Source organism: Apteryx mantelli, chromosome 17 (genome assembly GCF_036417845.1).
Source record: "Apteryx mantelli isolate bAptMan1 chromosome 17, bAptMan1.hap1, whole genome shotgun sequence".
NCBI classification, from domain to species: Eukaryota; Metazoa; Chordata; class Aves; order Apterygiformes; family Apterygidae; genus Apteryx; species Apteryx mantelli.
This window is the reverse complement of record NC_089994.1, coordinates 10,795,952-10,823,062: the sequence shown is the minus strand read 5'-3', so window position 1 is coordinate 10,823,062 and position 27,111 is coordinate 10,795,952. Positions and strand designations below refer to the sequence as shown.

At 44.7% G+C, this 27,111-nt stretch overlaps 1 protein-coding gene across 1 annotated transcript in view; it reads right to left on the bottom strand.

Moving 5' to 3' along the window:
* The window catches only part of ZDHHC8 (zinc finger DHHC-type palmitoyltransferase 8), a 119,253-nt gene that overhangs the window by 18,907 nt on the left and 73,235 nt on the right, over window positions 1-27,111 (bottom strand). The window contains exons 2-4 of the mRNA XM_067306953.1: window positions 8,172-8,293; window positions 3,647-3,804; window positions 366-538 (exon numbers count right to left, since the gene is read on the bottom strand). Coding sequence (XP_067163054.1) covers window positions 366-538; window positions 3,647-3,804; window positions 8,172-8,293 — 453 coding nt within the window. The remainder of the gene's footprint in view (window positions 1-365; window positions 539-3,646; window positions 3,805-8,171; window positions 8,294-27,111) is intronic.

Here is a 27,111-nt window from a genome sequence, read left to right as displayed (position 1 = left end):
AGGGACTGCCTCTAGGGCAAAATCTACTGTATTATGTTTTAAATATAATAAATAGTACCCAGCAGTGTAGAGTCACCTCCAATTGGAAGTAAAATTCAGGAATGCAGCATATCTCTCTCTGCTAGGTCACCATGGCAATGACTGAGAAAGACAGAAGGTCAGCCACAGTTTTGGGGGTAATCAGTGGCTACATAGGTCAGAACGGTACAGAAGACAACTTGCACTAAGCATTTACGGGGAAAAAGGAAAGGGAATCCGGAGAGGAGTAGATCTCCACCAGTTCCAGGAAGACAAATCTTCACATTTATTCTTTCACATTTTCCTCAAGGCCACCTTGACTCTTGAAAGACCAAAAAGAAGGATACGTAATGGTGGTATGAGCTGCCCCCAGCTTTTCCATATGGTTTAATACAAAGATCAGCCCAAAGGTGAATACTCCAACCATGTGTGTACTTAAGGACAGCAAGAAGAGAAAAAAATAGCGGTAGTTCCTCCGTCCTATGCAATTGTTGACCCATGGGCAGTGATGGTCAAAATCCTTGTAAAGAAAGGGAGAGACAGGGAATGATATCCAACTGGTGAAAGGAAATACATTGTCTTAGAGATCAGTCTGAACCATCATCATATAAAATCACATCAGGATAGCTCTGCGGCTTTACAACATGCTACACCCTCTTTATAAGGCTCTTCTTGGGATCAGTGATGTCTATGCCTATGGATGGAGAGGCACTGGGTGTTTATAGGGTTCAAGATGAAGATACATAAAGAAAAAGACAGGCTGTTTCTCTCTTGACGGTGGAAGCGCTATTTTTTATCATCCTTAGCATGAGGAATCAGTTACAATGAAGTTATTATAACCTATAATATTTTGAGGTTGCAATACTGCTGCTAGCCAAAGAATTCTTCTCCCACATTTCTATATTAATATGTAACTGAATGAATCTAGTGCTTGTTCACTGTAAATTATGGGCCTCATGAAAAATATTTTTTACCAAGCAGGTCCCCAATGAAAGGTAATATCTGGCTAAGACACAGGCAAAGTTCTGGAAAAATACATTAGTTATGAACCCAAAACTAATTAGTTGTCTCAGTCAAGAGTTCAAAGTACCTCATAAAGCTGGATCCCTTTTAACAAAAGACTTATAACGAGGGCAAGCAGTAGACACTTTTAAAGTGCCTTTACACAGATTTATAAGCATGTAAATCCACTGGCTTCAATGGGATTATTCTTGATGTGCATAAGTCAAAACAAGATCAGGTGCTCAAAAATAAACCCTTCCTATTTCTGCCTTATTCAGAGCAGATATTACACTCCCACTACATCAATAAATTAGTGGTTTATTCTTTGTTTTATGGTAATATTATCTTTAAACATCCCCCAACGATGACAAAGGGGTTTTCATACTTAGAAGTGCTGCACAACATTTTGACTGAAAATTTACAAAATAGAAGAAATGGATTAGAGCTTTCTCAAAGTGCATTAGAAAATGACAGAGGCACTTTAATAAAGATCATTTCCGGCTATGTCTGAAATGCTGACATAGCACGTGTCTATGATGCAAACCTGGGTGTATGCAGCCCAAAAATAATCCCTAGATTATGGAACTGTATAAATATCCACTGTGAACACTTCAGTAAAGCAAATAAAGATCTGACTACTTTTGTCATGGATTCGCGTTTTGGTCCAGCTGGTCACAGCACAATTTAGGTTTTAATTGTTTTTACTTCTGCAAGTGTCATTATTTTTTTCTTGTTTGTTTGCTTATTTTTATCCAATTGGCTCAGTTTTATTTGGGCTAAGAACTTTTATCACACATTTTGGCCCAAAACTGAAAAGATGTAAATTACAAACCTAAATGGGCCCTATATGGAAACGCCCATTTCTCCTATCGCTGTCTCCAAGCACCGCTGGAACAGGCAGGTGCAGTGGGAAATAAGCATCACAGGAATCAATAAAGCACGCTGTTTAAGACCATGATTTATTGATTCAGAAGTCATTAATGTTTTTTGCCTATACTCCTCCCCAGCATTCATAATTTAATTATACAGTGAGAGCTTCTTTCGTGCCCACCAGAATAGTAAGGAACATTCAACTGATCTGACCATCGGTAAAGCTTCTCGAGAGTCAGGCAGAGTCACCTTGCGTGCTGCTAATTTATTTAGGTTACTCTTGGATTCTCTCCCATTTTCCTTTCTGTTGCACAAAACTGACTCCTCTGGAGGCCTTACGGCTGCATGAAATTGCAAGCGTTTACACTAGTGAATTTTGGGCAATCTTCTTCTGGCAAAACTTCAGTTGTTGAAAACGGATTTTCATGCCGAGCCTCTGGGGAGGGCAGAAGGAAGGAATTTCATGGGACAACTGAGAATTGCCATCATCTAAACAATCCTTGAAATCTAGAATTAGTGAAAACATTTGTTTAAAACTAGGAATATATGATTCAGGTTTTCTATGGAAAATCCTGTTCTGTTCAACAATTAAGAGAGTTGAGTAAAACGGCTGTTGTGGCAATTCCCCTCCACTCACTGTCCTCAGCAGCTCCTTACCCTCCAGGGTCCCTCAGACCCAGCGTCAATCTAAGGCCTTCTACAATGGGACAAGCTTGTCCTATCTACTGATGGTTACCAGGCCCAGCACTGCTTCCAGCTAATTATAACTTATAGGTATGTTGCTCCAAAGGAGAAAATGACTGGCACAAGACAAGCCCAGACAGCCTTTCTCGCACAAGTAGCTGTGCTGCTTTCTTTAGGACTATTCTCTTGCTTATGGCCAAGAGGGTTAGAACAAAGATGAGGTACGCAGCATCCTAGCTGATGCTGTTCTTTTGCTTTTCTGATCAGCAATTCCTTTCATTTAGAGGGCACAGCTGAATACATTTTAGACATATTAAAGATTTCATCTTTCCATTGGAAAAAAAAAATAGACCTTGCAGCAGAAATTATCCTTAAGAAGTGGAATTTGTAGCTCAGAAGTAAAGATCCCCCCAGCAATACAGCACTGTGGATACAGTGCTCTGTATTTAGGAGTTTGGAAGATATTTATAGCCCCAAATCACACCTTGGGGGTTATTTTTTAAAAATCCTGTGTGCTTCAACAAGACCTCTGGGCTATCAAGAAACATGAAAGCCCCATAATTCAGAGGAAGCAAAATAGAAGCATGAATGAGTTTATGCTCTAAGCTGGGACGTTGGGTCCTTCCGCTGATCTGAGAATCACTCCCTGAACTCTGAGTTTGGTCTTCCTAAAGCTCACACACCACTGTCTGTATTACAACTTACAAAGGAGATAGGGCACACACCTTTGTATCACCTGGGGCTCATCGTTTAATTTGGAACAAACTGGTTCCTGTGTCAGTTGATAAAGCACACAAGCTAGTATGGTCCACCCTGGATTTCCTGGATTTTAACCTAATTATCACCAGCAACAAAGCTGGCACCAAACTTTATTGCACATGTAACATACATCATACAAAGGACTAATATTTCAAGTGGTAAATAATAGTAGGGAACCAGCAATGAGGGTAAAGCTGGGGACTTTCAAGAATTAAAATACTGGGGGAATCACCTAACTGCATGTAACCAATAGTAGGTGCAACCCCATCGCTCAGAAAAAGCCATCAGATCACGTACTCGACAGGAGCGTTACCTCAACACAGTTGTCACAGACACTGCAATGAGAGCAGCGTGGAGGACGATAGAAGTGGCAGGTGGCACACCATTTCATCCGTACTTGGATTCCCTTAATCTCCACATTCTTGTAGAGTGGAGCTCGGAAGTCATCATCTTTATCTTCATCTTCATCTGCTGCTCAATGCAAAAATAAAAGTTAGTGGAAGTGATGGACTGCCCAAACGGGTTGTCCTGGCTGCAGGACACTTGAATGATCTGGGTTCATTTTAGCACCTGAGACAATACTCCCAAGGGAGCACCAGGCAGTCTTACACACCAGCGCACTGGCTTGACTGAGGGGTGTTTGGGTCTTATCTCAGCCAGCATTTACAACTGGAAGGAACGGATGAGTCAAAGTGGAGGTGGAAACCCATAAATCACCCAAGCACCTTGTTGTGAGGAGTTCTGCTGCATGCATTTGGGATTAATTCAACAGTGGCCTCCCAGCATGTAAGGCAAAAGGAATCACATCAACAGATGTTAGAAGAAGATTGTGTTAGCTCAAAAACAAACATCAACCCCAATAACCCTGAGTGACAATTTACCCAACGCTCTGGTGCCAGCCTACTGCCAGCCCCAGACTTGCTGCTCGGGGATCCTGATGCAGCAGTGAAACATTCGATTCAGAAGCAATTCGGGTGCCTGTGATGAGCCCTCACAACAGTGCTTACATCTCTATAGCATACCCAGTGCTCACTTCTTCACAGCACACCCAGAACGCTCTAGCTTTAGGCACAGGACGTAACTGGGAAGATCTCACCTCTCTCAAAGGCAGCATGGTCTAGTGATCTGAGCACAGCACTGGGAGTTGGGAATCCTACAGTCTAATTTTTTCACTCTGTGGCCCTGGGCTAGTTATTTAGCCTCTGCGTGCCATTAGTAAGATGGGGATGATAATACTGCAGAGTCATCTTATTAGGGACAACCTGGTGGATGGTTTGTCATCTCAACTAAGCGCTGCCCTGTTTAAGAGAAGAGGCCATTTAAAGATAAATGCATAGAATGAAAGTCAGTCTATAATGGACAAATATAATTCTCTATTGGAAAGAAAAGGAAAAAAAAGAATGATGTTCCTGAAAGTTCTTTTATTCCAGATTGTTTTAATCTTTATTTGTTTCCTTCTGACAGAGAAAATCTAAGAAGTTCACATCTATTTAACACCTGGTTAAGCATTATAGTGTAGCTGGCTTTGGTTGACTGGCTCCACATTAGGTAGAATTTGATAATTTTGTCCCAGTGGGGCATCAATCACTGTCACTTAGTTCTATATTAAATCTTCTCTAGAAGATGTATCGGTAGAGTGACAAAAATGATCCAATTTCCATTGACTTCAGAGGGAGTTTCTCCCTTCACTTATATGAGCTTGGGATCTGGCTCAGCTACAGTACTTACCTTGCAAGAGTATTCTGTGGATTAATGTTTGTGTGTGGAAAGTGAGTACTGTACTGGCAGCATTCTCTATAATTTTCCTTCATAACTAATCAGTGAGACTCTTAGTGGAAGTTTAACTCTAAATCCCTTAGGCACTTCTATAAATACAATCTGTAGGTTCCTCAATACCATTATAAACTAGTCAATGCTGTATAATACATTTGTGTGGACATATAAAGGCAAAACACTAGAATGACCAAACCATTAAGCTCTTGTGAAAATACTGACTATGCAAACAAAAATTTGTACCTTGCATATACATACTCACATACAGACACATTAATCTTGCAGAAACTATCTATTATCAAAGCTAGCACTTGACATCCACTTAGAAGTGTCAAGAATATGTGTCATTTGTCTACAAAGAAATCTGCATCTCCCAGTTGCTCTGCTGAGGAATTGAAGAATTCTTACAAAACATGTTCACATCAAAAATACTGTAACCCAGCTCATAGCTGGTATCTATAATTAGCCAGCAAAGAATATTGCAAACCTTGACCCAGACTGCAAATCAGATTTGTCAGGTTAGCTCCAGTTTCAGAGACTTACTATTTTCTTGTCTTCTGATTCATTTTGGTGTATCATTGGCAACTCACTTACACAGAGCCAATCCTGACTCATAGCAAGATAATTCAGAAAGCCAGCAAAGCCAGGATTCAAAAATGAGTAATGGACTGGGGAGTTTGATTCAGATCCTCTTCAGTAATAAAAGAAAAGCTTGTTTTACTTCCCCCCACACCTTAAGTTCTCCCTGCCAGAGCGCATATAAGCTTATATGATAGGACTATGTCATACACCTTATTTGTTTATTACCCAGCCTTCAGTGATCTGAGCATAAGAATACATTGGCAGGGGACAATATCTTACTGCGCTGATTCTCACGCTCTTGTTTGCTGGTACAGGGAAGCCAAGTCTCATGTTTTTATCACAAGTCTTATGACATTTGGTGGCTTCCTTAAAGCTCCTAGTCCTGGAATCACGTGACTTCATGAGAGCCTCAGCTTCTACGATCACTTGCTTGTTGTATCGTTTCTGAAGTAAATTTGTAACCATCAGAAACATGCTAAAAAGCTTGAAAAAAAACAAGAAGACTAAATGTGTAATTTCAAAAACGGAAAGCAAATAGATCCATTGTATATTCATTTTAAATCACTCCTACAATTTTTGGGCTCCTTGGGCTGGCAGCTCTGCAGGCGGCGTTGGGTGGTGGTGGCTTTTTTAGCATACACACTTGAGATCTGCAATAACATCTGCTCCCCTTTCCTTCCAGCACTGGTATTTTTAGTCTTTTCCATCTTTTCTTTCCCTTATCAGTTTGCCTCTTTCATACATCTAAACTCCTACTCCATCTCTTTCTTCCAGGATGGCTTCCATCCCTGTTCTCGTCCTTTCCGTGCTCAGTGCGGAGGGCAGCTCCCCGGCTCCAGCCCTCTCCCAGGCCAGGTCCATGCACCAGGCTCAGAGATGAGGCCAAGGCCAGAGAAGAAGGGAACGGGGCGGCAGAGGGGCAAGCTGGGGGAAACTCCTCCTCTGCCTGCGCTGCTGCGGGCTCCCTTGTGCTAAGGGAGGCAGGAAGGGAGGGAAGGCGGTGGGAGTTTCAGGTTCCTATTTGATCTCTCTGTGCTTTTCTCCTTTAAATGCACAGGCTAAAGTGAAGAGCTTGTTTGCCAGGGGAAGCTGGAGAACCGTAAAGGAAGGTGTGAATTTATGATACACTCAGTCCTGAGTCACTGGTAGGGCAGTGTAAGTGGAAGGCAGCAGGCGCCGTTCTGAGTAAACTACGTTGCACAAAGATATCAGATCCGCAGACTGAGATTTTTAAAACGAAACAGCGTTGTTCCAACTCTCCTCCTACTGAAGGCAAAGAACACTGATGCCTTTGGTAATCTCACAGCCTGAGCTTGTTCAGTCACTGTTATCTCTGCTGAGATGAAGAAATTAAGAAATCCAGGAATCCAGCCAAAAGCCCTAGTGCGTAAGCTCTTTTGAAAATCTCAGTAGCACCTATTTGGACCTTCAAGCACCTAAACACTGGCTCACATAATCTTGCATAAATGACTGAATCTTGCCATTGTCTCAGTTTGCCTTTACACAAAATTATTTCCTTAACTGGAGTGCTGCAACACTTAATCAGGGGCTCAAAAGCTTCAGCTGAAAGGACTGGCAGAAAGATGCTCCTCATTAGACCCTGCTACCTGCAGAAACTTGGCGCTTGCTATTCAGGGAAGCCAGCAGGGCAGGTACCTGTTTCTCGTCAGGTACCATAGCAGTTCAAAGTGGGTACTGAACTCACTGAATAGAGGTGAGAAAGGACAGCTTGCAAAGAGCGCAGATCCTTTGGGTTAGCCAGGCTGCCTAGAGCAGTCTCTGCTGGAAACTGCATGTGAATGATTATTGGAAGATGGATAAAATGAGGTGATAATTCTCTCATTAGGATGTGTTAAAAGAAATAGCTGCTCTGTGGCTCCTATTACGAGAACTGGGCAATCTTCATCCTATTTAATCAGTTGTGAATCAACACTAATTTAAACAGGCATCTTTTTTTAAACGTATATACTTTTTAGACACTCCACTCTAAAGCAGGCCTTAATCATTATCTTTTTTAGAATTCACTGCTTATGCGTTTGTTCTATGCCTTTTTTTGGAAGGAAGATTTGCTTTAACAAAGCAGCTTTAGAAAGTTCAGCCTCCCCCTGCACCATGCTCAGCTACCTATTGTGAAGACAGTGACTTAAATCCAACGTGCCAGCCTGACACAGGGGATGACAATCACAGCCGCATCGGTCAGGAGACCTGCTCAGGGAGAACCACGCCGCCCAGCACTGTGCCTGGACTGCCAGCCTACGCGCAAGGAGAACAAACTCCACCTCAGACAAGGGATGGGGGTATCTGGCACTTCACTACTGTCCTCTACAGCCAGCTGAGCGCAAGGTGAAAAGAAAAAAGGTCTATAGGAAAGAATACAAGAAGAAAAGGGGCTGGGTACGAAAGAGTGGATTTGGATACCTGACACCTCCTTTGGCTTAGGTTTTCATCCCCCCTCCGCACTCCCCAGTCCCATCCTCTGTTACCTCGTGGGAAAACTCCAGGGTCCATGAAAGTCGCCATGCTGAAGTTTGCAAGCACGAACAGGAACACGAGCCCATTGTACACTGGGATGGCTGGGGAGATGGCTTTTGTTAACCAGGGGCACCTGTGGAGAAGGAAAGCTACAGGTAAGGGCTCGACTACGTCAAGTAGCATCTTCCCATCCATCACCCTCACACAGAGAAGCAGTCTCCTCCTCCCCACCAGCCATGAAGCAAGGCTGAACTTGTGACTTTACAGGAGAAATTTCAACAGAGCCCCTTTCAGTGATCTGAAGTACGTCACATCCATCCCTTGTAAAGCTGCTTTGTTCCGCAGGGCAGAAAGGAGCAGCGCCCACGTGGCTCGCAGGCCTCTGCCATCCTCTAGCTTTGTTTGCAAACTGACATTTTGCTTCTCTGTGCACAAGCTGCATCCTGTCGCTGCCTGTCTGTTGCCCTTGCATATAGCCGGGGTATCAGTCTGCCGCAGCCGGTCTTGCTTTTAATTTTCACTGGCATTAAGACTAGGATTCTTAAGTCGCTGGTCTTCACCTCACCCACCTTTCATCACGCCTGCCCCGAGCAGCATGTTTTTAACTCTGAATAACACCTGGAAGCAACACTACAAAAGCTCTCCCCGGGGGGCAAGTCCGAGTCGGAAGGAGGACTGGCTCTGCAGCATGTAACAACGCAATACGAAAAAGAAAGCGGATGGCATCTGCCACATGAACGCTTCTCAGAAACCCTTGAAATGCTGCCTGCCCGCATGGCTTGTGTAACTGAGAGAAGCAGAAGGTAAAGGGTAAAGGAGGAAAAACAGGAGACTCTGGAAAGAGGCTGGAGAAATGCCATTTATAGGAAGCCGTCCTAGCTGCAGAGAACGCTCTCCACCAGCAGCAGAGGGCAGGACCGAGGCAGAGCACAGCCAGTTTCCATAGTAAACTTACAGGTGTCTGTACCCAATAAAGATCAGTGTTTATTCATTCTACCATTTATAGCCTCTGTAAAGCTTATCTCTAAACCCTAGATCAAATTTGCTTCTCTGTTCTGCATAAAAGGTTTGTTGTTATAGAGTTGCTGGAGGGAAAAATCCTATCAATCGCATGAATCTTGCAAATATGAATAAGGAAAGATATGGGACAAAGAAACTCTTTGAAAAAAGTAAAGCCTGTTCTGACCGAGTGGCCCCTCAGCTTTTCACCTGCCTCGACAGCCGGGGACTCCTCCGAGCTGCTGTGCAGGCAGCTGCTTAACCGCAATGCCTTGCCACCATTAGCATAAATCATACATCAGCCCACATATTTCAGACCATATTTTGCCTGCATTACATCTACAGTTGATCCTGCTCGTTTGCCAGGCCGAAGCCTGTGGAGAGAAAGAAAAAAAAAAACCAAACCCTTTCCCAAATCTAATTCACACGGTTTGTGCTACCGATGTGCTGTTTTGAGCAGCCGGGAACGGTGCTGTTGACCTTGAAACGGTGCTTAAACACGCTCCTGCGGCCAGCGTGAGAAGGGCACCGCGTTTTCCTGCTGCATTTCTTCGTGAGCCGGCAGTGCCGCGCGATTCCCTGCTCTGCCCGGCTTGGCTGATAACGGGCAGCCGCACAGGGTGGCACTACCCCAACCTGCTTTCTAAAGGTCCTTTTCTTGCGTGTGCTTCACTCGGGCTGGGCTGGAGTGAGTAAAAGGATGGACAAATCCTGCCCAGGGTCCGGGACGCTGGGAGCACACTACGTTTGCGTCTGGGGCCAGACCTTCAGGATGACCAGGGGAGAAGAAAAAACAAAGTCTTCTCACTTGAGCAAAAAAGCTTTGCTACCACCCCCGGCGGGGTGAGAGGAAGGGTGGGTTTCTCCCGGGACCAGTCCTAAGCCGTTACAGAATAAATTCTACCTGGGGAAAGGTTCTTCCCTCTAAACTGTAGTAAAATGAGACTCAGCATGGGCATGACTGACTGCATTTCTTCCCATGAAGAAACTACCTACACAGAGAAAGATTATGAAGTTACCCATTGCTTGTCAAGCATGGAGGAGAGATTTCCTTGGCAGTAAAGTCAAGTAAGTCAGCAAATCAAGGGACAGAAAACCCTTTCTTGCAGATAAGTAGCTACTCAGAACAAGATTATAATAAGTGAGGCTGTCTCAGATGATTAATGTAAGCATTTGCTAACATGCTCATTTGTGATTTACTTTGTCATATTCCCCAAAACATATCAAAATACTAGGAAAAAATATAGCCATAAGCTAAATTAAACAGCTTATTTATTGGGAAAATAGCGCATCTGAAAATACTTCACGGAAGTTGAAATACAGGGTAGAGTGAGTCATTGTACATATTAGCCAGAAGGTCTGTTCACCACCCTGCTATTTTTCTTCCCAGAGTTTTTATGTAGCATCAAATATTGCATAAAATCAGATGGGTCAAAAGGAGTTTCATACTAGAAAACAGATGTGGCGATCAAGTCCTGCCCCCTAACTGTAAAGAGGGTCTGAAAAGGAAAATAAAAATACTACCAGGATTGCCTAAACATGATGCTTTTTCTCCATTCCTCTCCTCTAATGCACACACAATTTTAGGCAAAGCAACAGAAGCTCTAATCCAGGTGTGGCAGATATTTTTATTACTAACCCGTCATGCAAAAGTCTAGTTTCTGATTCTCTGCATCCTTTCTGCCTTGAGGAGAAAGGTGCAGAAGCAGTCGAGCAGGACCCGCAGTGAGGTTCTTTTTACTTTGTATATATCCTCTCTCCAGCAGAGCTCCTTCCAGCAGCAGTAATGCTCATGTATGGTGCAAATCTAGATGAACGGTTCAGATACTTTTCCTAACAAAAGCTTTTCTGAATCCAGATAAATAACGCATAGATTCAAACCTCTCTTTGGTTGGGGAAACCAAAATTTCAAGAGGATTTATAAGAACAAGACCATACCACTACTGTGGTAGCACTATGTACTTTTAAAACATTTTACCCACATAAGCTATTATTCCTTGGGTCCTTATGTTAGTAAATTAACTGTCTCTTGCAAATATGAAAAATTGTGCAACTTCTCCCTCCCAGACACTATGATCCCAAGTGAGTAATATACTCTCATTCCTCCACATCACCATGTATATACTTTCCTAAATTTTGTGTTAACATTTGTATTTGCCTTTACATCCCTTTAACCTTAAGCTACTGTTTCAGTGCCTTCATGGCATACTCATCCCCTGGGAATTTTAACTCGTTGCGTGCGAGACCCGCTATCAGCCATGCGCTGAGCAGAGGCGTTGCAGGGCAGCCAACTCACCGTCCTGGTCCAGCCCAGAACGAGGGCAACGGTGCCCAGGATCTGCTCAGTCGTGCACCCTGCCTGCGCTGGGCTCTGCTCTTCATGTCTTCAACCCGCACAGTGCATTTATACAGCGTGAGGGGCACCACAAATTTTATAGGACCAAATAAATTAAGTAGAGTCAAGGGCCGCATACCATCCCCTAGTGGAGCGTCAGCACCAGGTTTGTCTGAGATAATAACTGAACCCCAACATTTCTGATGTGTGCTGACATCCAGGAGTGAAAATGCCCAGTCCTGACCCCTGCTCTTTCTATTACAGCTTAACTGTTGCCAGAGAAAGCTGCAGCCTTTGCGTGTGCAGAAGCACCTGCAGAACCGCGGTCATCGCAGAGGCCGAAGGCAGTGTCCTTGGACCAGGCTTTTTGCATAAGCAGCTAGCCATGCCTCACCTGGCATATTTACAGCTCCAAAGACTCTCTGTTCCCCACGGCCGATATTCCTCATTGCACACTCAACACTTAAGTTCCAGTTAGCTGTGCTGGCTTTCTTTCGAAAATAAATGTACGATGGGTGTTCTGCTCCAAGTTAATTTAGATCCCTCGGTTGAACCAGGAGACCTGAAGGACGATCCTGCTACCACTGTGGGTTCCAGCTATACTACAGGGAGTAACTACCCCGGGTGAGAACCCTTCAACGGTTTTGTTTACTGTAAAAATTAAGAGCCAGCACACACCACCATGGCATACTAGAGATAATTACGGATCTCAAATTCTTCTGAATAAGCACACAATTACACAGGCAGCATTTTCCTCATAATTATACTTCTTCGACATAGACTAATTCTGCTCATAACTCACAGCAGAGTAATTCATGGTGACAGATTTAATCTCATTTATCCTATTTGCTCTTGAAACCCTATCCTAATAAAATGGAAAGTTAAAAAGATTAACAAATAGGATCACATAACTTGCTAGGTGTCAGCTAGACCTATGCATCATCAGCCACCTTCCTCTGCTAAATTAAACAACAAATAATCCTTTCTGCTTTTTTGCTTGGTGCTTTGAAGCCAGATGTGTTTGTACCTTATAATTATAGTTCACCTATAATTAAGTAATTGAATGGGACATTTTTCTCAAATCTTGCTCCAAATTAAGGGGTTGTTTTCTATTAAAACCTTACGTGTGCTTAGAGAGACAGCAGGTTATAGAGGATGGGCCTGGGATTTCAAGAACAAGTTTTAGTCTTGGCTCTGACAGTGGCTTGCAGAGTGACCGAAAGCCATCTGCCTCCCCTCCGCTTCAGTTCTTCTTTCTGCAGACGAGCTACCAGCTACGGATGGACCATCTTCCTCAGTGCACGACAGAGAAGGGCTCACCTTTATTTCTGCAACTCCCAAAGTGCCTCCGAGTCAGGCCCTGGCGTTTGCTGCCCCGGAGCCCGACACGGGGCACCCGGTGCCCTCTCCTTCGAACCGGGGCTGCCGCTCCTACTCACGGGCAGTTGTGTGAGGATGTGCATGAGATTTACCCGGTACATCAGGAAAGCCGTTCGTTTTACACTTTGCTCAGAGCACAGCAAGCAGGCACGGGTATGTGCACAGACCCTCTCTGGACGCTGGGTGCTGGGAGGCCGGAGATGGGTGCAGAACACATTAGAGCAGTAGGCTACAACCCTCCTGTTTCTAACAGAAACTAGAATCGGTGAAACCTGCTTCTGCAGAGCACAGAGAAGATGTGGGAGTCTCAGAAGTGCAGAGAGGCACCCAGACTTGGGATACCCATCCACACCTACCCAGAACACTCTGCGATTGCCTATTTGACTGCTCAGCTGCGCCTAACATTTGATCTGAGATTACCATGCCTCCTTCCCCTCGGACTCAAACAGATGGCTGATACACAGTGAAACAATTTATTTCTGCACAGATCACAGGGCATGGATTTATAACACAGCAAAGGCAGCATCCCTTCCTTCTAATCAACTTCTCCCACTATTAGGGTGATAAATCAGTAATATGAAATAGCTGGTTCAGTGTGTACAAGTAGAAGCAGCTCAGCAAGACTGATTAGATAAAAGGGGCCAACAAGCAAACATATTTTGACTAATCATGGTACTAATTTCACTGAAAACTTTCAAACTGTGTCCTTAATTCTCTACCAGTCTGTCCTTCTTTGAAACCTCTCCAAGAGTTTCTAGCCAAAGCCTCACTGTACATCTCCCAGCCCACACCACGGAAGGGAGGACAGCAGAGCTCTCTCAGCTTTAGCGGTGGATGTCTAAAACGTTTCTCCTATATCTCAGTCTGGGAGAGATTTTTTTCCATTTATATGCGCTCTCCTACCCAGAAATGACAGAAAAGCACCTTTGTGGAATAGTAACAGGGAAAAAAATGATCATTTCCCATTTTTGGTCACTAGTGAAGAGAGCTTCGAGATTATTGTACATCTAAAAATATTTTCCAAGGTGCTAAGTCATCCATAGCTTTTAAAAGGCATCGCTGGGAAATGCAAGCAGAGAATGTATCTGCGTGTCATAACCAACGTGAAAGGCAGGTCTTGTGAAAACAGCAGACGATTCAGGATAGCCTCATTCTTTGCTCAGCTCTGCCAGATCAGACTTTGATATATCAACTGATTTCTGCACCATATCTTACTCATTGGCAAGATTGCGGATAATATATTGTTGCCATAGCACTACACCCGCACTGTGAGTACAGCAGTGGTACTGATGAAAGGTGACATCAAAGTAAACTATAACAACTCAATGTTACATAAAAATGGGGGTAGTAGAAGAGGAGAAGTAGATACAAGAGAATTTACCACTGAAAAACAGAACCTGATAGAGCTGAGTGCCACATGGAGCAGCTCAAGCTAGCAATGAGTGGGAGCTACAAAAACATCCACCCTGGGTTGCCAGCTGCAGTTATCCATCACAAGAGGATAAAAAAGGGTAGCATGAATTTCTCAAGCCCCTTCCTAATGAAATATAGCTGAACACTAGAGCTAGAGGTTCAAATCCATCTCCTGCTTAACCGTGTTTAATTATTCAGAAGAAATGTGCTGGGCTGAAATTTGCTCAGGTTTAACAAGAGCTGATGGGGTTTCAGTGAACTTTCCATTACACTCTGGACTCAGTCCAAAGGCTAGTGATTCACATCTGGCAAAGTACAGATCAGAGGAGCTAAATCAATTAAAAAGTCAACTTGAGAAATAGTGGTCCTTGGTGGAAAGTCTTATCTGGGCTATACATCACCACCACCAAGTAAAATACGCTCTGCCCTTTTCATGTAGCTGTTTGGAAGCTCTGGAGCATGTTCCCTTCCCCCCTCTTTAAACAGTCATTCTCCAAATATCTAAGAAAAGACACCATCGCCATCTGAGTTGATGTGGGAGAAACAGGGAGTAACAAGAGTGCCAATAACCAGTCCTGAGCAAGATGACCACAGGGATAACCGTACGTGTCATCATCCACAAGTTCAGAGGCTGTCCAGCCACCCCAGACCTAGTCCACGTGCACAGAGTGACTCTGCGACTGGTGGGCAGGACATACTATTACAAGCTACACATGCAGCAGGATTTCGTGTCACACGCAGCCGGCACACAGGCCGGGAACACGCTGGACTCAACACACGTGCCTTGCAGAGATGCTCTCTGCACGCACTGTAGCATCTGGAAGCCCAGAAACCTGGTAGATCGCCCATAAAAGCAGCAAAGTCATAGGTTACTGCCGGAAACTGCTTTCAGTTGCTTAGAGTGGTAGGGCTTGGGCAGACATGGGCAGGGTTCATGCACAAATACAGAGCAAAACAGCAAAACCCTTCTATACCCAAAGCTTTGAATTCTGCACTGCCCTACCGTGAATTAAGGATCTACCTGAACCTGGTTAGCAGTTACTGAAGTATGTGAAAGCCTATGGCAGAGTTTTTGTTTTGACATACTTGTAAAGTACTGTGCTATAAAAGTGTAGCATTACTTAAAATGCCCAGCTTTTTATTTACACCCAGATTGAAGGCATCTATTGCACATTGATTCTAGGCTATTTATAGGCTAGGTTTCAGAGTAGACAATAACATTTTTATATTAGGAGAAGAATAACATTCATATTAAAGTGAGACAGTAGGATTTTGTGGCACTTCAAGCTCCTGAAAGCAGAATCATCCTGAGCAGCAGTAAAGTCTCTGGTGTATCACGGAAAGGAGCCAGCTGCTGGCACATGTGCAAATCAGAATGGACTGGGAATATGGATTAGTCAGTGAGAGCACAGATCCAGAGACAAATCCCCTTACGTGAAGCTCTTGGGTTTGCTTCCTCAGCCCTAGACTTGCAAAGCCTGGAATACCAAGCAAGCTGGACGAGGCAAGGATGATTATAACCCAGGACTTCCCAAATACACACCAAGGAGGACCATGCTGAGTAGCTAGAACCAAACCCCATTTTTTGCAGTGGTTAATGGAGAGGTGAGTATAGCAGTGGCCTCTCGGTCACAACAGAAGAGGACAGACAACGGTCACTGCCTACAGAATAAGGGTAGCAGGAGATACACTAGCGTCCTCTCACACTAGATCAGTTTTAAATACACTTGGTTAGAAAAAGAAGGAACTGCTGCCTAGTAACCTTCCTTTGCAGCTCTGTCTGGATATGGCTGGCCACCAGCATCTCTGCACTGCCGCAGCCCAATGACTTCCAGCCTGTTCCAAAATTCACACAGGGGAACTATCAAGCTGCAGAAACCTAGCTAAATGGGCAATTGGAGAATTACCTCCAGAAGATGCAGTGCTAACCGGTAATTCATAACACAGCTGAGTGCTCACTGCATGTGGCTGCATCGCCATCAGTCCGAACCCCCACATACACTGTTCCCAGCAATAATCACCCAGCAAGGTGCCCAAGGAGGTCAAAAGGTACTTCATAGTGTCTGACAGGGGCACACATGCTACACAAGCTGAGTTTTTCTGAGCATTTTTCAAAGACACTGCATGGAATGCAGACGTATGCTTCTAATTTGTAAACATCAGAATTAGTAAATTAATGCCACATCTATTGAGGGAGTGATAAAAGCAAGGGAGACACAACCCCTCATCTTGAGTTCACCAGAGTCACATTTCCTTGATTAATGAAGAGCACAGTTCATTTGGATTTTATACCATTAGTGACCCTGATGATCTTCCAGACCTCTCAGCAAACCGTAACCCGAGTTTTTGCTGGCCAGACAGAATTGCACTTGACAGAGCCCATTCCTCTCTGAGGGGAAAATGCTCAGGACAGCAGGGATATCTTCTCCCTGCCTTAAGGCCATTCTTCTCCAGTATTTTCTTCACTGCCTTTATCCTTGTCAATATACGCACGAATCCACCAGGGCTGCGGAAAGGTGAGGTGGCCTGGTCCTACAGCATGGCTGAGATAAGGCTTTTTAAATAAATTCAAATTATCAGAAGATTAATTCAGACAAACCTGAGGTGATCCCAGCTACTGGGGAGGAGGACTTGTATGGGTTTGGCTTACTGTACTCCCCAACCACAAGCTGGGAGAATACATCTAACACCCTTTCATTGCTTGAATTTATGAGCTAGAGGTGTGGTGGAAGCAAGGCAGCTTAGTATAAGTATGCTGTGATGAGAGAGATTAAGAGGTAAAGAAATACTAAGAGAGAAGGGGAGGGATAGGTGACCCCCAGTGAAAAGATGCGGTATATATTGCCCTTGTGGAAAAGCTAATCTGCCATTTTAGCTGGGGACACCGCTTGGAGGTGGGAGGACGTGAAGGACCATCCACCGCACACGGAGTTGGCCACTCCTGCCGTAATTCGGGGGTCCCGGGGAGAGCGGGCACCTCTGTTTCCGACACCCCTGGCGAACATCCGCAAGGCCGGGCTGGCAGATGCTGGAGAGGGGAAGGAAGAGCCTGAAAGGCTTGCGACAGCCCTTACGTTTCTTCCATGGCTTGGGAGAGCTGTTTGGGAAATTTATGACTAATTAAGACCAAAGGTTCTTGCAGACTTGTCTGGATCACGTATTGCCTTTGAAATGTGGAAACAATACCTGTCCGTGGCATGAATAAGGGGCTGCGGAGCTGCTATGCCAGTTCTTTTATCTGTGCTTATGCAAGAAAATGAATCCAATCCTAGTCTGAACTCTCTTGTGTAAAGACTTCTAGACATATAGCAAAATTACTGCAGTTCTTGAAAGGTTTCCCTGTCTGAACCTGAAAGATTAGAGACTTCATATTTTACAGAAGAGATGAAAGAAACAAACATGGGTATCTGTATTGCAGAAAGATACAGGAGATAGGGTTTTCTATCTAACACTCCCATATATCAAGCGCTGGAGTAAACACATAATAATAAAACAAAAGGCTCTTTTAGGATCCCGCCCTTAATTTCACTGTGAAACATCCTCCCAGAGGGGTATTATGGAAAGCAGAGGCTTGTCTGAGCTGGGAACATGACATTTCCACACCTTATTCTCACACTGAAAAGGAACACTTGTGTAGCTGGGGTAAAGGGGCATCAACGCATAAAGATTTTAAGTGAAAAATCAAAATTGCGTTACCTGAGACTTAAAAAGAAAAACGCAGTAAGGCCTTCATGCTTCACCCTATGAAGTAAACTGTGCATTTGAGAAGAAGCTTCCCCGATGGCTCAGCTGTCCGAGGCGGCCTGCCTCGGAGCGGACCCTTCTCCCCTCTCGCAGCCGGCTCCGGCCACCCGAGACACGAGCTCGGGCGGGAAGAGCCAGACTCCACCTGCTTCGGCGACACCTTGCCTCCTAGGCTGGACCAGACCTCGTGAGCGTGGCCAAGGGGATTCTCCGGCCATCCCAACCACGCGGCAGTGGCCGTGCCGTGCGGTCCATGCGGCCCCGAGCCCTGTCCCTCCCGGCCACGCGCCCCCGGGACTGAAGCAGTTTTACCCCCGGCCCTTCTCCTGGGAGGACGGATGCCAGCAACAGCAGGGCAGCACCGAGGCCCTCCCAGACCCGTTCACGGCCGTTTCCGCTGACGGGACTGTTTTGGGGCAGGAGGACTTCGACACGGCTGTGAAATCCCCCTTCCTCCCGGCAGAAGGCAGTGGGCGACACAAGCCGGCAGCTCGAGGTTTAAGATCATACTGAGAGCAAGAGGCGCGTGCGGTTCAAAACAAAACCAAGGGGTCGGTATGGAAAGCAAAACAAAACTCCCTTGCTCAGCCTGGTGGAAATGCTACAAAACGAAATGCATTCCTACGTTTGCGTCCACCAAGTAAAGACGCAACCCAAACTTCAGCTCGCTTTTGCTATCTCCACCCTCCCCCAGGAACACCACCGCCTCCATTGCCCTGCCCAGGTTCGGGAGGGCCTTGCTCTGCTCTGCCTGTCCCTGTGAGGAGCCAGCCTCCTCTTCCCCTCTCCGCAGCTATCCCCCTCTCCTTGAGCTTCCCAGAAAAATCACTGCAGAGCTCCCGGGCGCTTTCCTCTTGCCTGCTCCCATCGCCCGAGGCTGGGCGGCAGCACGCCTCTCCCCGCCGCACAGCAACGGGGTGCGTCGCTGCTCCGCTCTGGGGCCGTGGCAAAGCAGAGGCGCCAGCAGCCACCTCCGGGGCGCCCGCAGTCGCTGGCAGATCTGCGGGGGGTGTCCCAGGCGTGGGGGCAAAGACGACCCGTGCAGGAGATCCGGGGCTGTTCCTGATGCACTCTCTGAACAGGAGCCAAAAACGGCCACTAAGGCGCAAGCACAACCACAGTCACTTCCCAAACTATTCAATAACTCTGCCCCTTGGCTTGGATGATGCGTTTCCATTTTTAACGGCACAGAGACCTAAGTTCCAAGTTTCGCAGCCTGCACGTCACCAATTGCAACGTCCCTGCTTGCCACGTAACGCTAGGATTAGGACAGGCTTCTGGAGGCAGCTTCTCCTGAAAATAAAATCTTATTACAGCACATACCAAAACCAAAAATCCTTTTGGGGAGTAATAAAAACCTAAAGCAATCCATAGTAGCAGAGATTAATGGTCATATTCTTTGTTTCAATGATGAAACATAGCATCATTGTCTGAAGCCTAAATGCTTCTGTCAGCTAGCGCAAAATACAAAGGGAGTCTTCCAACATTTGTCTTGCTGCACGTGGGAGAGGTATTCAATGCACGCTGACAGAAAAAAAAAATTACTTTCCTTAGAAAACATGCCAAGAGACACTATCATCTTAATTACAGAGACAGGGAAATGGGATTCAACCTGATACACAGATTTGCTCCTCTGCAAATGCAACAAGACGGGGATCTCAGCACCAGCCACAGATGTGAGATCAGCAGCCGTAGGAAGTGTCATTGCTTTATCTGTACATCATTTGTTCTACCCCAAAACACTTCATTTTTCAAAGACAGGAAGTTACTACAAACCGGACAGACTAGCTTGCTCACATACTTCAGCAAATGCAGGTAGCTGTTTTGTCATATTCTCTACTAACATCTCAGTATTCACTAAAAGCCTGTGGGTTTGGGATTTGGTGGGTTTTCGTTTTGTTTGAAAGAACCACCCACTTATCAGAAAAGGTACAACTACGCTCTGGCCCCGATGCACTAAAACCTTCCAACTCCATTGCCATAATTCGGGAAGAGAAACCAGGGCTACAGTTACCTGAGCTGTATTAGCAAAGCCTGATACACTCTCAGGTCAAAATAGGACAATTAGCAGCTCCTGCACCAAAACAGAACCCGATGGAAATGGCAGACATGTCACCATCTGCTAACGACATGCAATAGGCAAATCAATTCAGAAAAGAAAAACAAACAGAAATCCAGAAAAAAACCCACAAAACCAGTTTCTTGATGAAACTTGCTCCCATTTCCAAGACTCGAAGCGAATGTTCAGCTAAGCATTAGACTTCCCAGATTCCCAGCTGGAACCAGAACGGGAAGTGTCAAGCATCTTGTGATTAACTGTCGAGAAATTTCCAGGCCAAACTGGCAAGCAAGAGGTTTGGATACAAAACCAAACTGTGGGATGTTTTGTCTGTGGAGCTCTACTATTGCTTCCAACAGAAATAGTTAATGTTGGTATGTGTACTTTTCAAAAACCCACTTCTTCCTGACCTTTGCTGAAGTTCATCCATTTGGTTTTTTGCCCTTGATTTAAAGAGTAGGATCCATCATCGTGCTTTTCAGGAAAATATGAACATTTGCTTCTTTCCAAACAGCTGGAATGGAAATAATTTACTGTTTCAGATTTTCTTAGTGAACCCCTTATCCTTTCTCTTCTTCCTTCCTCCATATGCCACAAGCAAACCAGTTTTGGCTTATACTAGAAAATACCCACCACTCTGGGATACCTTATTTTCCTTTACATTTCTCTTCAACAGACATTAGAGTCTACTACAAAGTCAGGTGTAAGCCTGCAGCTGCAGATCGCAGGGGAATAGCCACCGAGACATAAGGAAAGCTTGCAAGGGCTGTACTTCATCTCCTTTGATTTGGTTGGGAATCAGCGTAGCCCAGTTACTAAAGCACTTTTCCAAAGCTGTTTTATAAATTTATTATGTAGCACAAACAGCTCCAGTCTTCCCGCTCTCATATGTCACTGTCAAATTTGGGGGGGGTTGTTTTTTGTTTTCTTTCTTTTTTTTTTTTTTTCACATAACTACTGGAAAATCCAAGCACAGAGCTACAATTCATATTCTAAAGAAAACTTAGAAGGAAACTCAACTTCTCCTCAAAACACAGTACACCGTACCTGACTCCAAAGGGCAATAACATGGCAAAAATGAACCACATTCTGGGAAGTTAAATCCCCAAAGTACCCTTCGGTGAATAAAAGCAGCAATTCATTTTTCAGAGCCAAAAAAATGGCCCTTTTTCATGTGTTAATTCCAGCAGGCACATTTGAATCCCACAAAAAATATTTTTTCACTCACCCACTGGACTAATAACAGGTTCCCTTTTATTTACCTGAGGAAGTGCAGTCTAGTAGTTAGAGTAAGTGACCTGGTCAAGGGTTATTTTTTTCACCAGTTTGCCTATGCATTCCGCCACTCAGCAAATCTGTGACTGTGCACAACCTCATCTTTAAAATTAACTGCCTTCCAGTTAGGAGTGCCTGTACCGGCACTGTAACTCTGTATTTACTCTCTGAAACATGAAAGAGGTGAGTCAAAGCCTCTCTTCTCCCTCCCCACTACTGCTCGAGGTGGTCCACAGCCACTGGGATGTCTGGAGGTCTGAGCGGGTCCCACCAGCCAGGAACCAAAGCGATCGTCTTTCCTGAATTATTAGAGACTTGAACTCACACAACCACGATTTTAGTTTCTCAAGGATTTTTTCAAATGTTTTAGGAAAAAAAATCTTGAAATAATGCTATAGTTATGTTAAAGATACAGTGAACGCCGCCGGCAAGAAGATCCAAGTATCCTCGCTCTGAGTAGTAACAGCAGCAGAACACAGCCTGGAACTGGAAATTGTTGTAATTCTCCACAATTTGTGCCTGCAAGACAAGGTGCATCCAGAGGATTGTCATAGATGTAGAAAAAGCAAGCGGTCTATCCGGGGTGTCCACTCATGCTGGCGCCGCTCTGACACCCGCTGCCGGAGCCGGGCTCCTTCCCAGGGTCCGGGCAGGAGAGGGGAGAGCAGGCATCGAGGGCAGACCCGCTCTCCGCCAGGGTGTCGTCTCCTTCGTGCTCAGCTCTGCTCCGAACGCTCGCCTCCGCAAGCATGTGGGCGATGAGTTGTTCAAATTGCAAGTTTAGGAATCGACAGCTGTGTCAAGTTGACTTGCAGACTGATAAAGATGTGAAAGATTTGCTTTGTAACCTCTATTAAAAAGGACGCGGTTTGTTCAGACATTTTTTAAAATGAGTGAAATTGTTGGCTGAACAAACCAACAAAACTTTTTTTTTCTATTATGGAAATCTATAGTATCTATTTGCTTTTTTATTGAAAATTACTTCCAACGCCTTGCTTTGTATGCAAACAATGCTATGAATAGTAGCATTTGAGTTGAAACCTAGCCTTACTGCACAGTAATTCCACAGAAGTCAGCAAAGGTGAAGGGGTGAGATAAGAAACTGGATCCTCCGGACCAAAAAAGATTTTCAGGAGAAACAGATGCATTAATTTGCGCTTTATTTCTCTGGCAACTTCTGAAATTTGGAAACTTCTGGATTTTTCAGTAGGCACAAAGTCCTTTTTTTTTTAGTAAATAAAAAAGCATGTTTTATGCCTGTCTTTTATGATGGCATTTTCTATATATTCAGTGAAAGGCAACCATACAGCACAGTAATAATGTGTTATTCTACCTTCCCCTCAATTTTCAGCTTCTGAACTGTCACATTTTAGCCAATCAATTATCATGGTTAAATTGCTTCCGCTGCTCTAACTGCCCTGTACTGCACGGCTCGCAAGCGGAGGCTAGGCTGCGAGACTCACCTTGAAATGTTTTTCTCCTCAAGCATCCCCTTGCTCCAGAGGGCGAATAAAACCTTACAGGTGGATGCTGCCAGCCAGTATTGGGTAATTAACTGCAGTCTGGTAGAAAAATTGCATTAGCATAGCCAAATCTAACGTTGATCTAATAGATCAGTGCAAATCTGCAATGCAGATGCAGAAATGTATTAAGTCAGTTCACTTAAGTATTTTAAGTTTAATAAGTGAAGTGAATCTTCCAGGAAGTTGCTCAGCACCTTCTGCTCTGGGGAAGGCTCTGCCTAATCTACCATAATTGTAGGTCACCGTGTCATCTGGATGTTTTCTCCTTCAAACAATAAAAGTAGTGATGCCTGGAGTGTTGGCAACCTGCTGAGATGCTCAGAACACGGGAACTAAATAAGCATAAAGAAACACATTATTTTCACTATTATAATCATTTAGTACTACCTCATCTCCTACCATCACAGCTCAGAGAAGAAAATGGTGCAACTGAAGATAGTCCCTCAACTTCTACATACTCCCAGCTATTCTCTGCCTTAATGTCACCATGTCTTTTGACCTCTGGCCCTTCAAAGCTTTTGTGCCAGCAGCTGCAACACCATTTGTGAGGTCCAGGTCTCTTCTGTTTTTGCATTTAAGGCAAACCACAATTCTTAAAAATCGGAGTTTGAAATTCAGTTATAACATAAAATCAACTAATAGACCAGCACCTCTAAAAAAGCTCACTGGAAGGCAGATTTTCCTGTATATTATCACATTCCCTCCTCCTAAGCAGAGATCTGACATGAAGGGGGTTGTAGTACAGAGCGCAGGGAAGCAAAAAGGGATCTGCCAGCACAGCGCGAGCCGGCACCAGCGGAGCCAGCCGGGCTGCGGTCCAGGGAGGGCGGCAGGCTCAGAGCGTCCCCGTCCACCAGCCTCTTGTGGTGCCCAAGGGCCCCTCTGCTGTGCAGCGTGCGGAAGGGGAACCGGGACTTGTACAGCTCGTCCTGCAACGCCTAACTGAGTCAAGGGTTGAACTGGTTAAATTACTGCTCCATGGTAGCTAAATAAATTCTGTTCAGAAGCAAAGCAAGCACTTCAAGCAAGGTTTGGTTAGAGGTGCCTGGAGGCCTGGCAAGACGTAGGAAACTTATGTGACCCACTTATAGCGCTGATCTGAAGCCTGCTCCCAGGCGACGGTGGGACGCTGCACGAGAGCAGACAGCGAAGTCACAGGGGAAAGCTCTCCTTCACCATCTAGCAGTGTGACACTGGCGGCTTTTGCCTATCGAGAATACCAATGCTTTCTCACACAGTTCCTCTGACTTTTGCTTTAAACCTGTTTCCTTCACCTGAGCTTTCTTGTAGCTCCAAGCGACTTTGCGTACTACCAACGTGCGAGGAACACCCCCTGTGCACATACCCTCACGGGGTATAAGGATGCCAAAGTAGGAGTTGAGAACTGCAGCCACAAAAGAGAAAAATGATTTAGCTGGATCATGAAGCACATGCTTGCAATAGAGGTCAAAGCCAGATCAAGACAGATAATTGTTGCTGTTATCTGCTTAATCCTCTGCTTTGTGGAAAAGGGAGTTAGGAAATTCTTTTCGGCCAACGCGATTGTGTAAGCCAATGCCCAAGGCAAACAGTGCTCTAAACAATAAGGCATTTTGTTTAACTCAGCCATAAACACTAAGTTTGCAAAGACAGTTGTTTGGTTGCAGTCTCCTCCTGCAATCTCCAGTCAATATTTCATATTTACACGTATGCATAACCATGGCTAAGCCCCCCACCCTCAGGTCTCAGCTCCTTGACAGAACGGGCATGGAGCCGGGGAGGAATGGTGGCTTAGAAGTTTAACTCTTGAAACAAAAAATTAGGCCACTTCCTTGAGAGCGGCCACATGGTGTCTACTTGAGAAAGCGATATTCAGTAGGGGAAACATAATGCACAAGAACCATTTGCACATTTTACTTCTGAGTTATAGAAATCTCTTCACAAGGAGCGAATACCAATCGTAGACTAGTTTCACTGCGGAAAGAGATTTAGCAGAAGAAAGAACTGACAGAAGCAACTCCTGTAAAATGGGCTTTAAAAGCAACCACAAGTCAAGACAGCAGTTTGAAACCTTTGCTTTCAAGGGAATCCAGCCTTGACAAACTAGCATCAACATCTGACTGTACCATGCAGTAGTCCCTGATCTTTTAACAGCTGTACTATTCCTACAGTAAAATAAATGATTTTTGTTTGACCTTCCTAATAATTGTGAAAAGTTGATAAAGCAAAACTTTGGCTCCAAATGATACACTCTAAACTGTGCCTTTATGCTGAAGATGTCAGTTCAGCCAACCAAATCCACAAACAGAAACCTGAACAGAGGAACACTGCACTGAAGGTGCATTTATCTCCCTGTTCGTGCAGTAAAGCTCCATCAGCTGCTTTAGCAGCACAGACTATTATAAGCATAAAAGTCTTAGGTTATGATATGAATTATAGAAAGAGAGGAATATAGCCATTTAAGTTTTAAAATGTTTTATAGCCCTCAAGGTTATTAAACATAGCCTGGAAGTTCACATACACTATTTTGCCGAGCAAAGAGTTACCCATTCTTGCACCCACACAAACTCCGCTAAACTTTCCATTCCCAGATGACAGAAGCCCCTTGAATGAGGTGAACAGACATGGCTGTTTGTTGACACTATGGAGGGAGCACAGAGACAGACAAAGCTTGCCTTTTCCTCCACCACAAGTAGTCCCACCTAGGACCAGACTTCTGCAGAGCGGCAGGGCAGGCTGCGGACGTGTGACTGGGCACGGCTGCACGCTCCGGGGACCAGAGAGCTGAATCTGGCACCCCCTCTCCGCAAATACATTTTTTGCTTATATGATTCAATGCAAAGCAAAACCCCCTGCAGTCATCATGTTTGGTAGGATGAGTACAAACCTTTGAATTGATCTGGACCTACTGCCGTCTTCTTTTAGAAGCTGACTTGCATATGGCCAGTGCGATGCTCAAATAAGCAAATCCTAACCTAACCACAGACCACTAACAGATTGCATCTATAGCTTGAAATCTCTGCTATTCGACGTGCTATTGAAATTGTTACCATGTTTGAAACCTGTAAGAAACAAAGCAAGTGAAAACAAAGCGGAGAAGCAGCTCTTACACCCAGGCACGTCTTGCTTCCTCTTCGCTAGTCCTTCTCCCGGCACACGGCCCGTGCCTTGACAAGCACGTTCTCCCTCTTTGGTTTCCTGAGAGTATCTACTGGCTGCACGTCAAGCCAAATGTTCATTTAGCTATCAACATAGCCAGCGGGCTTGGAGATGCTAGCCAACCCTTGTTCAACTAGTGTTACTGCTTTATAACATGTCATGCTTGGTGCTATTGAAAGGCAAAGGCAATAAAGGAAAAATTAGTCTCGTGATTAAACACAACACTCTGGATTGCTGGCTGCTGACACTGGCACTGTGCCGCCCTCTCCCAGGACAGAACAGAACCTGTCTGCTGTCTCCACCAACAAAAGAATTGTTAAAAAAATAAAGGTCTCTTGCTATGAATGATCACAACGAGCAGCTTGGCAAAGAGACCTGGCCAACCATCAATTACAGCTTTGTTCTATCCCAGCTTAAAGCTGATATTGTCTGGTTCCAGGCTGAGATGATCAATAGCCTGCTCTTACAGGATTTCCACATACCGTATAAACTACAGTTAAATTCACAATATACAGAATGCACAGAAATTACAGTGAATTTATCAGAGAACCAGAGTTTGAAAACTTGTTTTTAAGATATTTGTATGTGTCAGCTCAGAGCGCAGTTTTGAAATCTGAAGCCTCGGGGCCTGCTAAGCACCTGCTCCCTCAAAAGCAGGCTTAGGTGCCACTGAAAGATTTGTGTTGGCCCTTTGCAAAGGGATTGATTCCTTTTCCACTACGAATGTTTGCATAGGATACTGTGCTAGTTAAGCCAAAGTCTTGATACTTGCACTCCAGCCTAAACTGTGGTTTTTGTGATCAGTTATACAATTTTCAATTTTATTCTGGTAAATGTTAAAGCTTAATTTAAACTCTGCTTAGAGAATTTCCTTTAGCGAAATTCAGATATGCAAAGGAACATAGCCAAAACAGGAAAGCTCATAAGCGGGTCACATCAGAACATACTTCCAGATGAATTTGCACCAGCATTGCGTGTATGGCTTGCTAGGGAAACGTGCCAGAATCCCCACACTTGTTTGCACCCCTTCCAGGCCTGCTCTCTATCTTTGCACACGTTCAGCCGTGGAGTATCATCACTTTATG